This window comes from Leucoraja erinacea, chromosome 33, assembly GCF_028641065.1.
Source record: "Leucoraja erinacea ecotype New England chromosome 33, Leri_hhj_1, whole genome shotgun sequence".
Taxonomy (NCBI): domain Eukaryota; kingdom Metazoa; phylum Chordata; class Chondrichthyes; order Rajiformes; family Rajidae; genus Leucoraja; species Leucoraja erinaceus.
This window is the reverse complement of record NC_073409.1, coordinates 2114603-2128626: the sequence shown is the minus strand read 5'-3', so window position 1 is coordinate 2128626 and position 14024 is coordinate 2114603. Positions and strand designations below refer to the sequence as shown.

Genomic DNA, 14024 nt, shown 5'->3' with positions numbered 1-14024 from the left:
CCAGAGATTCACCACTCTCTGCGTGAAAAAAGTTCTTCTCATCTCGGTTTTAAAGGATTTCCCCTTTATCCTTAAGCTGTGACCCCTTGTCCTGGACTTCCCTAACATCGGGAACAATCTTCCTGCATCTAGTCTGTCCAACCCCTTAAGAATTTTGTAAGTTTCTATAAGATCCCCTCTCAATCTTCTAAATTCTAGAGAGTATAAACCAAGTCTATCCAGTCTTTCTTCATAAGACAGTCCTGACATCCCTCTATGGCAATAATGTCCTTCCTCAGATTCGGAGACCAAACCTAGTATATCACTAGCAGACAGACCTACTGTCTCCGCCTCTTCCTTTCTTTTCCCGCCCCCGCCCCCCCCCCCCCCCCCCCCCCCCCCCCGACATCAGTCTGAAGAAGGGTCTCGACCCGAAATGTCGCCTATTCCTTCTCTCCATAGATGCTGCCTCACCTGCTGAGCTTCTCCAGCATTTTTTGTCCACCTTCGATTTTTCCAACATCTGCAGTTCTTTCTTCAGCAGGCAGGCAGAGGAGATCAGTTTAACTTCCCATCATGTTCGGCAGAGAGTTTGTGTGCCGAAGAGCCTGTTTCTCTGCCGTGCTATTCGACTTTCATCGTCCCAGTATTTGCAGTTTTTTTTATTCCCTGAAATCAATGCTATTTTTTAAATCAACGAGGTTGAAAGATAAACTACACAGGGGAACAGAATTTGACCATGATGTGTCTGTTAATGTCGTTTAGTGAAGTTCCCCACTGGAAAAAGGATTGAATATCCCGATTTTACTTCAAACCGGATTTAGTTCATTTTCAACATTGTATTACTGCACATTTTTTTGTTTCAAGTTATGTGAAGGAATCTCTGGACTGCAGCCTTTTTAGTTCAGCAATTTTAGCAGAGAAGTGGGACATAGAGTGCTGGAGTAACTCAACAGGTTAGGCAGCATCTCTGGAAAAAAAAAGGATGGCTGATGTTTTTGGGTCAGGACTCTTCTTCAGATTGGAAGGGTCCCAACCTGAAACATCACTAATCCTTTTTCCACAGAGATGCTGCCTGACTCGCTGAATTGCTCCAGCACTTTGTGTCTATCTTTGCTATAAACCAGCATCTGCAGTTCTTTGTTTCTACTTACAGCCCATCGAGTCCACACCGACCATCGATCACCCATTCACACTAATTCTATGTTATTCCACTTTCCCATCCGCTCCCTACACATTAGGGGGCAATTTACAGAAGACAATTAATCTACAAACCCGCCCGTCTTTGGGATGTGGGAGGAAACCGGAGTTCTCCTGCCTTCTCCCCGTAACCCCTGACAACCATACTAATCAAGAATATGTCAATCTCCATCTTAAACATTTCCATTGACTTGGCCTCCACAGCCTTCTGTGGCAATGAATTCCACAGATTCACCACCCTCCGTCTAAAGAAATTCCTCCTGATCTCCTTTCTAAAGCTACGTCCCTTTAATTCTGAGGCTGTGGCCTCTGGTCCTAGACTCTCCCACTGGTGGAAACATCCTCTCCGCATCCACTCTGTTCAGGTCTCCTCAATCAAGTTTGAACCCTTGGACTCGAAGGGCCGAATGGCCTACTCCTGCACCTATTGTCTATTGTCTATTGACTTTTGATTCAGAGGTCAACGTGTAACCAACATAATTAATTTACAATTCAGTCTGAAGAAGGGTTTCGGCCCGAAACGTTGCCTATTTCCTTCGCTCCATAGATGCTGCTGCACCTGCTGAGTTTCTCCAGCATTTTTGTGTACCTTATTAATTTACAAAATCTTTATCCTTTGAATAAATCTCTATCCACTGAACGATGAATGCAATTTCTATCCAAGATAGAAAAAAACTATAAAATAAGCATTTATGATTTGATGCACAACTTCTCATTCACAATATTTATTTTAATGAGTCCATGGATACGATGCATTCATCTACAATCTGTGAAGGTAATTTAAGGTCATTCAAGATCCATGCAGACCCTATTTTCACATTTCTGCCAAAGTAGAACATTGTTGGCAACGTGCTTGCTTCTCTCTGTCGCCTTGTCCAAGAGCAAATTCCATTCGACTTTTTTCCCCGCATTTTATCACATTCACGCTTCACTGAAACTTCCCATTCACATACTGGGACCAATTCATAGCAATAAAGCTTCACTCCATGATTAGGTTTCATAGAATTCTTCTCCTGGGCTGCCCTGACCCTGGTCTTGCAGAGTGGCCCCTCTTGCCCTCTCTGCATCTCTCCCTCGTCTTTGAAGATCTTCACCAAACCCTACACTTGGACCAACTTATGCACAGCTCAGCACTCTAGTGCATGTCAACAGGTCATGTTGCATTGAAGCAAACATTAGTTTCAGTGCTGCATTCAGCAAGAGTTTGTGAATACTGCAATGTAGCAATACAGCAGTGAAGTTTGTCAACTTCATCATTAAGATTATTACTGATCATGCTCTGCCCTGGCCCCTCCTCCCTTCCAGCTTTCTTTCCTGCCTCCCCCCTTCAATCAGTCTGAAAAAGGGTCCCGACCCAAAACGTCACCTATCCATGTTCTCCACAGATGCTGCCTGACCCGCTGAGTTACTCCAGCACTCTGTGAAACGTTACCTATCCATGTTCTCCACAGATGCTGCCTGACCCGCTGAGTTACTCCAGCACTCTGTGAAACGTCACCTATCCATGTTCTCCACAGATGCTGCCTGACCCGCTGAGTTACTCCAGCACTCTGTGAAACGTACCTATCCATGTTCTGACCCACTGAGTTACTCCAGCACTCTGTGAAACGTCACCTATCCATGTTCTCCACAGATGGTGCCAGACTCGCTCATTTACTCCAGCACTCTGTGAAACGTCACCCCTTCCTTCTCTCCAGAGATGCTGCCCGTCTCACTGAGTAACTCCAGCCTTTTGTGTCTATCTCCGGTTTAAACCAGCATCTGCAGTTCCTTCCTACACAGCCTGACATACATGTCCACTGCCCCAGGACAAAGTGAAGAACCAGCCAGACCACATCCGCTGTTGAGCTGTGGTCGTGGTGGACGGGCTGAGGTGGCTCCAGCTCATTACTGAGGCGGAGTTGATTATGACCAACTTCTCGAAGCACCTCGTCACAATGGAGGTGAGTGCCACCGGCCAGTGGTCACTGAAGCATTTCACCTTGACCTTCATGGGCACCTGTGCTGCCAATGCCCATGTAAAGCAGGTGAGGACCTTGCACCTTACTAGTAAAGTGATGAAGATTTCCACTAAATCACAGTGGCAGGCGGTGATAGAGTTGCTGCCTCACAGCGCCACAGACCCAGGCGCGATCCTGACTACGTTTTCTGTCAGTACGGAGTTTGTACGTTCTCCCCGTGACCAACCGCGTGATATTTCTCTGGATGTTCCAGTTTCCTCCACATTCTAAAGACGTCCAGGTTTGTAGGTTAATGTGGCTTCTGTATCAACTTTCCCTAGTGTGTAGGGTTGAGCCAATATTTTGTCATGAAACCTAATCAACCCGAACCAATTGTGCAATAGGAACATCCTGGGCGTGTCTACGAGTTTAGACTTTAGGGATACAGTGTGGAAACAAACTTGGCCCACCGAGTCCGTGCCGACCAGCGATCCACGCACACCACCACTATCCTACACACACTAGGGACAATTTACCATTTTACAGAAGCCAATTAATCTACACAATTGTACATCTTTGGAGTGTGGGAGGAAACTGGAGCACCCGTAGAAAACCCACGCGGTCACAGGGAGAATGTGCAAACTCTGTACCTATAGCACCCGTAGTCAGGATCGAACCTGGGTCTCTGGCGCAGTAAGGCAGCAACTCTACCGCTGCGCTACAGTGCTGTCACTGAGCCTTTATTAAATCTGTGGTGGGTGGATACAGATGTATCATTGTCGTAAGTGCCAGTCTAATCTGGACATTAGGTCCCTTGGGAGACTGGGTGCTGGGTTGACTCAGCAGGTCAGGCAGCATCTCTGACAAACATGGGTAAGTCAGTTAGGGTAGAGACCTTTCTCCAGACTTGATTCTCCTTGGATTAGTCAACAGGATGTTGCTCAAGGGAGCCGGACGAGGGGGAGGTGTGATTTATGTGGGGAAATCACAGTGTAAATACTCCTCTCAGCCGATACTTTCCAATGACTGGGATGGGAATCAGGGCTCGATCCATGAGAATCAGTGACTCACTAGAGAAATGTAACCAACCTCAGCCTGTCTCAGTGGATTGACACCTCTGACACAGTGATGTGTTGGCAGCAACTGCAGGTGCTGCTTTACACCAAAGATAGACACAAAGTGCTGGAGTAACTCTGTGGGTCAGGCAGTATCTCTGGAGAAAATGGATGGGCTGAGTGGAAGGGTCCCAACCCAAAACATCACCTACCCCTTTTCTCCAGAGATGCTGCCTGACCCGCTGAGTTACTCCAGCACTGTGTCGATCTTTGGTGGACTGAAAGGCCTGTTTTTTCCATGTTATATCTCTAAACTAAATCACGAGCTACATAATTGACTATGTCTATACAAAATGCTGGAGTAAATCAGTGGGTCAGGCAGGCAGCATCTCTGGGGGAAAGAAACAGGTGAAGTTTCGGGTCGAGACCCTTCAGACCCGAAAGGTCTATAAATCTCCAGACCTTTGTTGCCTCTGGAATCTCACATGCAGTTCTAAGAGACAATCACCCAGCATCACTAACAGGGCTTTTGCCCTGTATAGAATAACCTTACTGAGGGCAATGACAGGAAACCCTGTCTTCATTCCAGAGCATTAGAGGTGTATAGTAATACTGTAACCATCAAAGATACTGCTAGGGTCAGTTGCCGTATCGATTATACAAAACTTGGAATTATTTTTAGCCGAAATTGGTCTTTTAAAACTGAAAGGAATCATGGGTTGCCTGACATAATTAACTTTGAGTGATACTTTGTAGACAGGATTTTCCCATTCTAATCTGCAGAGATTATCCCTGCAGGAGCCTTACTGGCATTGTTTGGTGGACCTGTAACACCATTTTAGCTCTTCACGGGTGTGTGTATCGCTGTCTGCCTGTGCTGAGTATATGTTGGTCTGTCGGCTGAACTAGTTTGCCCCTTTCTCACATTGTGTGGCTTTAGTTTGTGAACAGGAGACTAATGAACATGGCCTCCAAGTGACTCTGCAACTGAGCGTTACCTTCCAACACTTTACGAGTCTGGAGCAAGTGAGCGAGAGGAAGGAGTGGTCGGTTTGTTGAAATGTTCTTCAACTGGATGCATCCGTCGAGCTGTCCAGATGGCGAGGCTTTGGCGGAAGAGGATAACGAGTCGGGTGATAATTGCGTCGATGAGGAAAAGACTCAGACATGTACACGACAAAAAGCCTGTCCAGATGGCGAGGCCATAGCTGTCGAAAGGGATAAACCGCATCTCACGCTTGCAGCGCCGTGGTCCGAGGGTCCAAAGCCCATTGACGGCGCAGCATTGAAAACCATGAAGGAGTCCGACATGGGGTCAGCGGGACCCGAAGAGGCAGAACAAACGAAAGTGGACAAAGTTGGACGGTTGTGCAAAGCCGTCAGGTTCCAGCTGCCGCCCAACACACTACGGGCTTCAGGTGCCGATGACTCACTGGCTCCATTCTTTGAGATTGACGGTTTTGGAAAGTGTTGTGTCGGCACTTGTGTGAATACTTGTCACTCCCAGAGCTGGATTAGCATCACAGGCAAGTACTGACCCCTTGATCTGTTGAGTGGGTAATTTGGCTTTCATCTTCATTTAAAGCTAGAAATGGCCATTTTCTAAAGCAGTAAATTGTACATCAACATCTGGATCCAAATGCACAAATTAAATCAGCCAATTGTTTAAATGGTAAAAATTATATTGAAGAAGGAAAGCCTGGGATAACATTTTAAATCACAAGTGATTAAAGATGTTCTCTTACCATAGTTTACAATGTTTAACAAAAGTATAATTTCTTCATTTTTCAAATGATTATTTTATTTCCCTGGAACCCTGACAAATAGATAAAGCATTGGGTCATTTTAATTGTTAGCAGGAAGCATTGGAAGTTCTCAAACGCAGGAGTAAACACACATTTTCAATGGTGAATAACATTTTCCATGAGACTAATTTTGAAACGGGCATTTTCTTTAATTACGAGACAATTTATATTTGTGTGACTTCATTTCTCTGGAATCTGGTGACAGGACTTTTAAATCAGTATTTGCTGTGTTTGCACGGCTCGCAATTTTACCATTAAATATGGTAAAGGGCGGCACGGTGGCGCAGCGGTAGAGTTGCTGCCTCACAGCGCCAGAAACCCGGGTTCCATCCTGACTACGGGTGCTGTTTGTACGGAGTTTGTACGTTCTCCCCGTGCCCGCGTGGTTGCTCCGGTTTCCTCCCACACTCCAAAGACGTGCAGATTCGCAGGTTAATTGACTTCCCTAGTGTGTGTGTAGAATAGAGCACGTGTATGGGTGATAGCTGGTCGGCGTGGACTCAGTCTGCCCAAGAGCCTGTTTCGACGATGTACCCCTAAACTAAACTAAAAAGAGTTGAAAGGGGAGCCTTTAATGACTTCAGAGTCCCGTGTAACCCTTTCCACCAACTAAGTTGTTTAAACGTGGCCGGTGCCTTTATGTAGGGGAATGCCACATCTAGTCAGCTCACAGAGGCCTCTATAGTCAGCAAATGCTGGACAATCTGTTTTATATAACTGGTGTTTTACAAGTTTACAGATCATTACTTGGAGATTTTGACAACATATTTTTTTAATTATTTTCAAAGTCACGAGTAAGCAGCTGCTAATATTCTGAATAGTTACGCTTCAAGGTGTGAACAACTCTGTTGCTTTTGTGAAGATAGACACCAAGTGCTGGAGTAACTCAGTGGGAAAGAATGATTGGGTGCCATTTCGGGTCGGGACCCTTCTTCAATAGACAATGGACAATAGGTGCAGGAGTAGGCCATTTGGCCCTTCGAGCCAGCACCGCCATTCAATGTGATCATGGCTGATCATCCCCAATCAGTACCCCTTTCCTGCCTTCTCCCCATATCCCCTGACTCCGCTATCTTTAAGAGCCCTATCTAGCTCTCTATTGAAAGCATCCAGAGAACCTGCCTCCACCGCCCTCTGAGCAGAGAATTCCACAGACTCACAACTCTCTGTGAGAAAAAGTGTTTCCTCGTCTCCGTTCTAAATGGCTTACTCCTTATTCTTAAACTGTGGCCCCTGGTTCTGGTCTTCCCCAACATCGGGAACATGTTTCCTGCCTCTAGCGTGTCCAAACCCTAAACACTTATATGTTTCGTCTGAAGAAGAGTCCCGACCCAAAATGTCACTGATCCACGGAGGCGCTTTGTGCCTGTCTTTGGCAGTAATCAGCATCTGCAGTTCTCTACACTTGTATTGTCGGGCAACCTGCAGTATGTTTGGGTTAGCCAGTCAAGTTTGGTTCCCTCAATACCTACTTCACTTTAGTAGGGGCGACTGCATCCGAGACAGATGCCAATGAACCATTCCATCATCTTCACTTTCCAGACAATTGGCTTCTTCAGAAACAAATCCTGAAGGAAGGGCAAGGGGAGGAGACCAGACCCACCTTTGGCCAGGAGGTCACCATGAAGCTGCTGGGAGTTCTGGAAGACGGAACCATCATAGACAGGGACCCTAAGCTAACGTTCCGCCTCGGCGATGGTGATGTGATTAAGGTCAGTCTTATTTCTATTCCATCACATTATTGCGATTTTATAGTGCCATAGAGTCATATACAGCATGGGAACAGGCCCTTCGGCCCAACTTGCCCACGCCGACCAAGATGTCCCATCTACACAAGTCCCACCTGCTTGGGTTTGGCCCAGATTCCCCCAAACCTGTCCTATCCATGTACCTGTCTAAATGTTTCTTAAATATTGCAATAGTATCTGCCTTAACTACCTCCTCCGGCAGCTCGTTCCATACACCCACCACCCTCTGAGTGAAAAGTTTGCCCCTCAGCCTCCTATCAAATCTTTCCTCTGGTTTTTGATTCCTCGATTCAGGGTGAAAGACTCTATCCTTTCTATTCCCCTCATGATGACATACAAGATCACTCCTCAGCCTCCTGCCCTCCAAGGAATAAAGTCCTCGTCTGCCCAACCTCTCCCATTAGCTCAGGTCCTCAAGTCCTGGCAACATCCTCGTAGATCATGTATTGTTATACTTGCAACCACATTGTCATATCCATTGAATTATATCCTTGTTGCACCTGATTTAAAAATAAAAAATGAGGAACATCTAAACAAAACCTAGAAACCGGAATTGCACATTAAAGTCAGTAGACTCTGACGCGGAATGAGAATTAATATTTTTTGAAGGATGTGTTTTGAGGTCCTTATTCCCAACATTTTATTTCTATTTAGATGATCATTATCCATTTATAAAATCTACATCTTCGTGGAAATGGAAATTAATAAATAGAACTGAGTTGAAATTCTCTTTTGTTCTCTATTCTACATTTATCACCTATTGTTTATCCACCATGTGGAATTCCAGGGACAGTCGGTTCTTGGAAATGAAGGCTTCATTGTGGGTGACTTCTATGTTTCAACATAATACCAGTTTATAGGACTTGATAAGGATCTGAAACTGTGATCAAAATCAAAACAAACAAGGAGATAAAGATATGACAAGTTTCATATTTGCAAGACAAACAAAGCATTTTAAACATGCAAATTGGCCATTGGGTGCAACAGGTATGTACTGTCTTTGTAATAGAAACTAACAACATTCTTAAGGGTTGGACAGGCTAGATGCAGGAAGATTGTTCCCGATGTTGGGGAAGTCCAGGACAAGGGGTCACAGCTTAAGGATAAGGGGGAAATCTTTTTAAAACCGAGATGAGAAGAACTTTTTTCACACAGAGAGTGGTGAATCTCTGGAACTCTCTGCCACAGAGGGTAGTTGAGGCCAGTTCATTGGCTATATTTAAGAGGGAGTTAGATGTGGCCCTTGTGGCTAAGGGGATCAGAGGGTATGGAGAGAAGGCAGGTACGGGATACTGAGTTGGATGATCAGCCATGATCATATTGAATGGCGGTGCAGGCTCGAAGGGCCGAATGGCCTACTCCTGCACCTAATTTCTATGTTCTATGTTTACTCCAGTCAAACCATACCTGCCCCACCTCATCACAGAGAGCATAGAACAGTACAGAAACAGGCCCTTCGGCCCACAATGTCTGTGCCGAACCAGATGCCGTCAAACTGATCTCATCTGTCTGTATATGATCCATATCCCTCCATTTCCTGCACTATCCTACATACTATTGTCTTTATGTATGGCATGAATCACACTAATCTTCATGCAAGAACATTTATTTCACTGTGCCTTTAGTACACGTGGCAATAAAAGAACTACTGAATCATTGAACATTCGGGACAATTTACAATTTACAGAAGCCAATTAACCCACAAACCTGCACGTCTTTGGAGTGTGGGAGGAAACCGGAGCATCTGGAGAAAACCCACGCAGGTCACGGGGAGAACGTATAAACTCAGTACAGACAGGTCCCGTAGTGAGGATTGATGGCAGGTCTCTGGCGCTGTGAGGCAGCAACTCTACCGCAGTGCCACCATGCCGCCCTAACGGTGCCGGTCACAGAATTTTACAAAAGTATTTGATTTTTACAGGGTACTATGGTTACATATTCTGTTGTGCCGTTGCTAGTACAAATGACATTGTTCTGTTTGGGACAATAGAAACACTCTGGAAGAAACTGCAGTAATGTAAATGACCAGTTTGTTTCTGCTGATGCTGACACAGGATATTCTATGAATGCTCGCCCTGTGGAATTTTTTTTGCATTCAAATGAAAAGCAGGAAGAATCCTGCTAAATATTTTACCCCAAAAATAGCACTTGTAGCATTCCTCAAATATTTTAATGCTGCTCTGAGATGCCAGTCAAAACTAATGATGCAGTGCCAGAGGCCCGGGTTCGATCCTGACTATGGGTGCTGTCTGTACGGAGTTTGCGCGTTTTCCTAGTGACCTGCGTGGGTTTTATCCAGGTGCCCCGGTTTCCTCCCACATTCCAAAGGCGTTCAGGTTTGTAGATGAATTGGCTTCGATAAATTGTCCCTGGTGTGATTGTTGTTCGGCACGGAATCAGTGGTTCCTGTTTCCATTCTGTATCTCTGAACTAAGTATCAAAAGTCCTACACATGCCTAAATAAACATCAGTCTAAAGACGGGTACCGACCCAAAATGTCATCCGTCCCTGCACAACATGCACAGAGTCACAGACTATGATTCCTCCATGTCCACAACTCTATCCATGTTCCCCAGAGAAGATGCCTGGCCCACTCAGTTACTCAAGCACTTGTTGGACGGTCACGGTGGCCCAGCGATAGAGTTGCTGCCTTATAGCACTTGCAGCGCCGGAGACCCGGGCTCGATCCCGACTACGGGTGCTGTCTGCATGGAGTTTGTACGTTCTCCCCGTGACCTGCGTGGGTTTTCTCCGAGATCTTCGTTTTCCTCCCCTACTCCAAAGACGTACAGGTTTGTAGGTTAATTGGCTTGGTGTACGTGTAAATTGTCCCTAGTGTGTGTAGGATAGTGTAAGTGTGCGAGGATCACTGGTCGGCGCGGTCTCGGTGGGCCGAAGGGCCTGTTTCCGTGCTGTAATCTCTAAACGTGTAACTCTACTTGAGGTGTTCTGTGAAACTGGAGGGAGATGTACTCAGCAACTCCTTTGTTTTGCTGGAACTGTTGTTGGTCACAGCCACAGGAAACCTTCAAACAACTCGGCCTCACTGACCCCTCTGACCAAGGGCCTGCAGTACTTCCACACTGCTGCCATAACACACATTCATTGGCACTCCCTGGGCACAGATTCCATACATCTCGTGCAAAGCCAAGCGGGGCGAGATCAACAAGCTCCCTCTCTTTGCCACGCTGGTTCTTTCATCTTCCTCTGCCAAGGCCACGTTTAACAAGCACTTTGATTTTTATATCAGCCCAGCTCCTAGCATCTTTGTTCTCGTGCTCCTTAGACAGTGGGACGTCATTCTAACGCCATGAAACAAGAAGCCAAGAGCAATGGGCAGCTGGCCAGGCACGTTGAAAATCATGAAAGAAAAATATGCTCAAAACATTCTTTCAAAGGATTTCTTGAATCCCTTTTATCTCATGCATACTTCATAGTTTTATCAACAGTCCTATATCTGAATAGTCATAGCACAGACATCACGCACAACATGCAACTTTTAGGGCAGCACGGGTTCGATCCTGACCTTAGGTGCTGTCTGTTTGGGGTTTGCACGTTCTCCCCGTGATTGCGTGACGTTTCTCCGGGTACTCCGGTTTGCTCCCACGCCTGGAAGACGTGCAGGTTTGTAGATTAATCGGCTTCTGTAAATTGTCCCTAATATGTGCGGAGTGGGAAAGTCCCGGGAAACATTCCTTCTCTCTAGAGATGCTGCCTGTCCCGCTGAGTTATCTATCTTCGGTTTAAACCAGCATCTGCAGTTCCTTCCTACACATCACTCATACACTGGTTCTATCCCACACACTAGGGACTGTTTACAGAGGTCAATTAACCCACATATCGTTGGGACATGGGAGAAAACCGGAGCACCCGGAGGAAACTCAGATTGTCCCCCTAGATTCCACCATTCACCGAGAGACTAGGTGCAACTTACAGTGGCCGATCAAACAATCAATCTGCAGATCTCTGCAATGTGGGAGAAAACTGCAGCAGCCAGGGACATCTGCACAGTTACAGGGAGAACATGCAAACTCCACAGACACAGCACTGGTGGTCAGCATTGAATCCGATCAATGGGGCTGTGTGGCAGTAACTCCACTCTACCATCAGTAACACTACAGGCTGTATCACCAGGCTACCCTGTTAATTGCCTTAATGAGCAGCAACAACTACCAAACTACAGGCATCGCAAACCTCAATGTAGTAAAACTCTTAGTCATGAAGAAAGCCGGTTCGAGTAGAAAGACAAGGTTGTTTTACACATCTTATGAAAACATGAGATGTTCTACCTTGACCCAGATAGAACACTGTGTGCACCAGTCTTCATTCTTGGTAGATAACTTGATAGGTTAGTTTCGAGATACAGCGTGGAAACGGGCCCTTCTGCCCACTGAGTCCGCACCGACCAGCGCTCCCCACACACCGACACTATCCTACACACTAGGGATAAGTTTTACAATTTTACCAAACCATTTACCCTGCAAACCTGCACGTCTTTGTAGTGTGGGGGGAAACCGGAGTACCCAGAGAAAACCCATGGTCACGGGGGGATAGCGAGCTGACAGCAATTACTTCCACAAAGAAGCATCGAGTCTCGGCCCTACAAGTCCATGCCGAACAAGTTTTTTTTTCCCCTTAGTCCCACCTGCCTGCACTCATACCATAACCCTCCATTCCCTTCTCATCCATATGCCTATCCAATTTATTTTTAAATGATACCAATGAACCTGCCTCCACCACTTCCACTTGGAGCTCATTCCACACCGCCACCACTCTCTGCGTAAAGAAGGTCCCCCTCATATTACCCCTAAACTTCAGTCCCTTACATCTGAAGTCATGTCCTCACTCACACATCCTCTTGGCAAAGGGAAAAGCTTGAACAGGTAGACTCTGTCTATCCATGCTCATCTTTTAAAAGAGTCAACCATCAGGTCCATGTCTAACGGGGAAAGTCATGACAGGGATGGTCTTCCACAAGAGCAGCGAGTCTTGATGGTAAAAGTCAAGACTTTCCACCTTAACTAAGTCAGGATATCTTGACGTTTCTCTCAACTTCTGCGAATGATTGAAGTAATCACTACCCAGTGCAAAAGCCTGGCCAGAAATGTCACCCATTCCTTCTATCAGAGTTCACTGGATACAGCAAGCATTTGGAGGGGAATCCATTAAACCAGGCATGGAAACACATTGGCCGCACAGATTGAACAGGTGGACTACTGCACTATTCAATGCATATTTTAAAACTTGTCAACTTGAGTCCATGTCATAAATGAGAAAGTCATTTTTGGATTCAAAAGCACTAAATGAATCCAGAGATGTTGGCAAGGTGACATATCTAAATTTTTTGTTTTTAAATAACATACCGATACCCAAATCGGACAAAAATGTCACCCATTCCTTTCTCCTGAGCCAGGATAGTCAAGCCTGTGGACGGAATCAATCTAACGTCCAAAAATCTTTTTTTGGATTGTATTTTTCACTGCACTGTTTAGCGTTACATCTGGGAGATATAGCCCCTATCATCAAGAGAATTTTTGCGTTTGGGTCCGCGCAAAACCAGCAAAATGCCACTAAGATGTTGGCAATCCACTAGGTACAATTTACATTTATAACCAACATCAAATAATCAATTTGACAAGCATCAAATGCTTTTCCTGAGCGGGTGCAACCTGTCACTGCAGCATCTATGGAGAAATAGCTTTTTTTGGCGTTTTAGTTTCGGGCTTACGAAAGAGAAACCCGAAAGTTGCCTAAGCCCTTCGCTCCATAGAGCTGCTGCGCACCTGCTGAGTTTCTCCAGCTTTTTTGTGTAACCTTCGATTCTCCAGCATCTGCGGTTTACACTTATACCAAGCAAATTAACCTACAAACCTGTACGTCTTTGGAGTGTGGAAGGAAACCGAAGATCTCGGAGAAAACCCACGCAGGTCACGGGGAGAACGTGCAAACTCCGCGCAGGCAGCACCCGTAGTCAGGATCAAACCCGGGGTCTCTGGTGCTGTAAGTGCTACAAAGCAGCAACTCTACCGCAGCTCCACCGTGCCATATGCTCTGCTAAATGAGGATAGGTTTTGGAATGATATCGATGATATTATGGGAGTTTTATGTTATTTTTTCTGCAGTCATAGAGTCATAGATTTAGTCTAGTTTATTGTCACGTGTACCGAGCGGAAGTGAAAACCATTTGTTGCGTGTTAACCAGTCAACAGAAAGACTATGCATGATTACAATCGAGCCACCCACAGTGCAAAGATACATGATAAAGGGAATAGTCTGTGCGGCACGGTGGCATACCAG

General features: G+C 45.7%; 1 protein-coding gene across 3 annotated transcripts in view; it reads left to right on the top strand.

Moving 5' to 3' along the window:
* The first annotated feature begins 3165 nt into the window (after nucleotides 1–3165).
* fkbp16 (FKBP prolyl isomerase 16) overlaps nucleotides 3166–14024 on the top strand; it is a 60982-nt gene continuing 50123 nt past the window's right edge. For 2 of the 3 annotated variants that reach the window (XM_055661035.1, XM_055661033.1), the window contains exons 1-2: nucleotides 4908–5700; nucleotides 7522–7691. In XM_055661035.1, the coding sequence (XP_055517010.1) occupies nucleotides 5235–5700; nucleotides 7522–7691 (636 nt within the window). In that variant the 5' untranslated portion in view covers nucleotides 4908–5234. Of the gene's footprint in view, nucleotides 3207–4907; nucleotides 5701–7521; nucleotides 7692–14024 lie in introns of those variants that run through there. The other variant, XM_055661034.1, reaches the window with a different exon arrangement.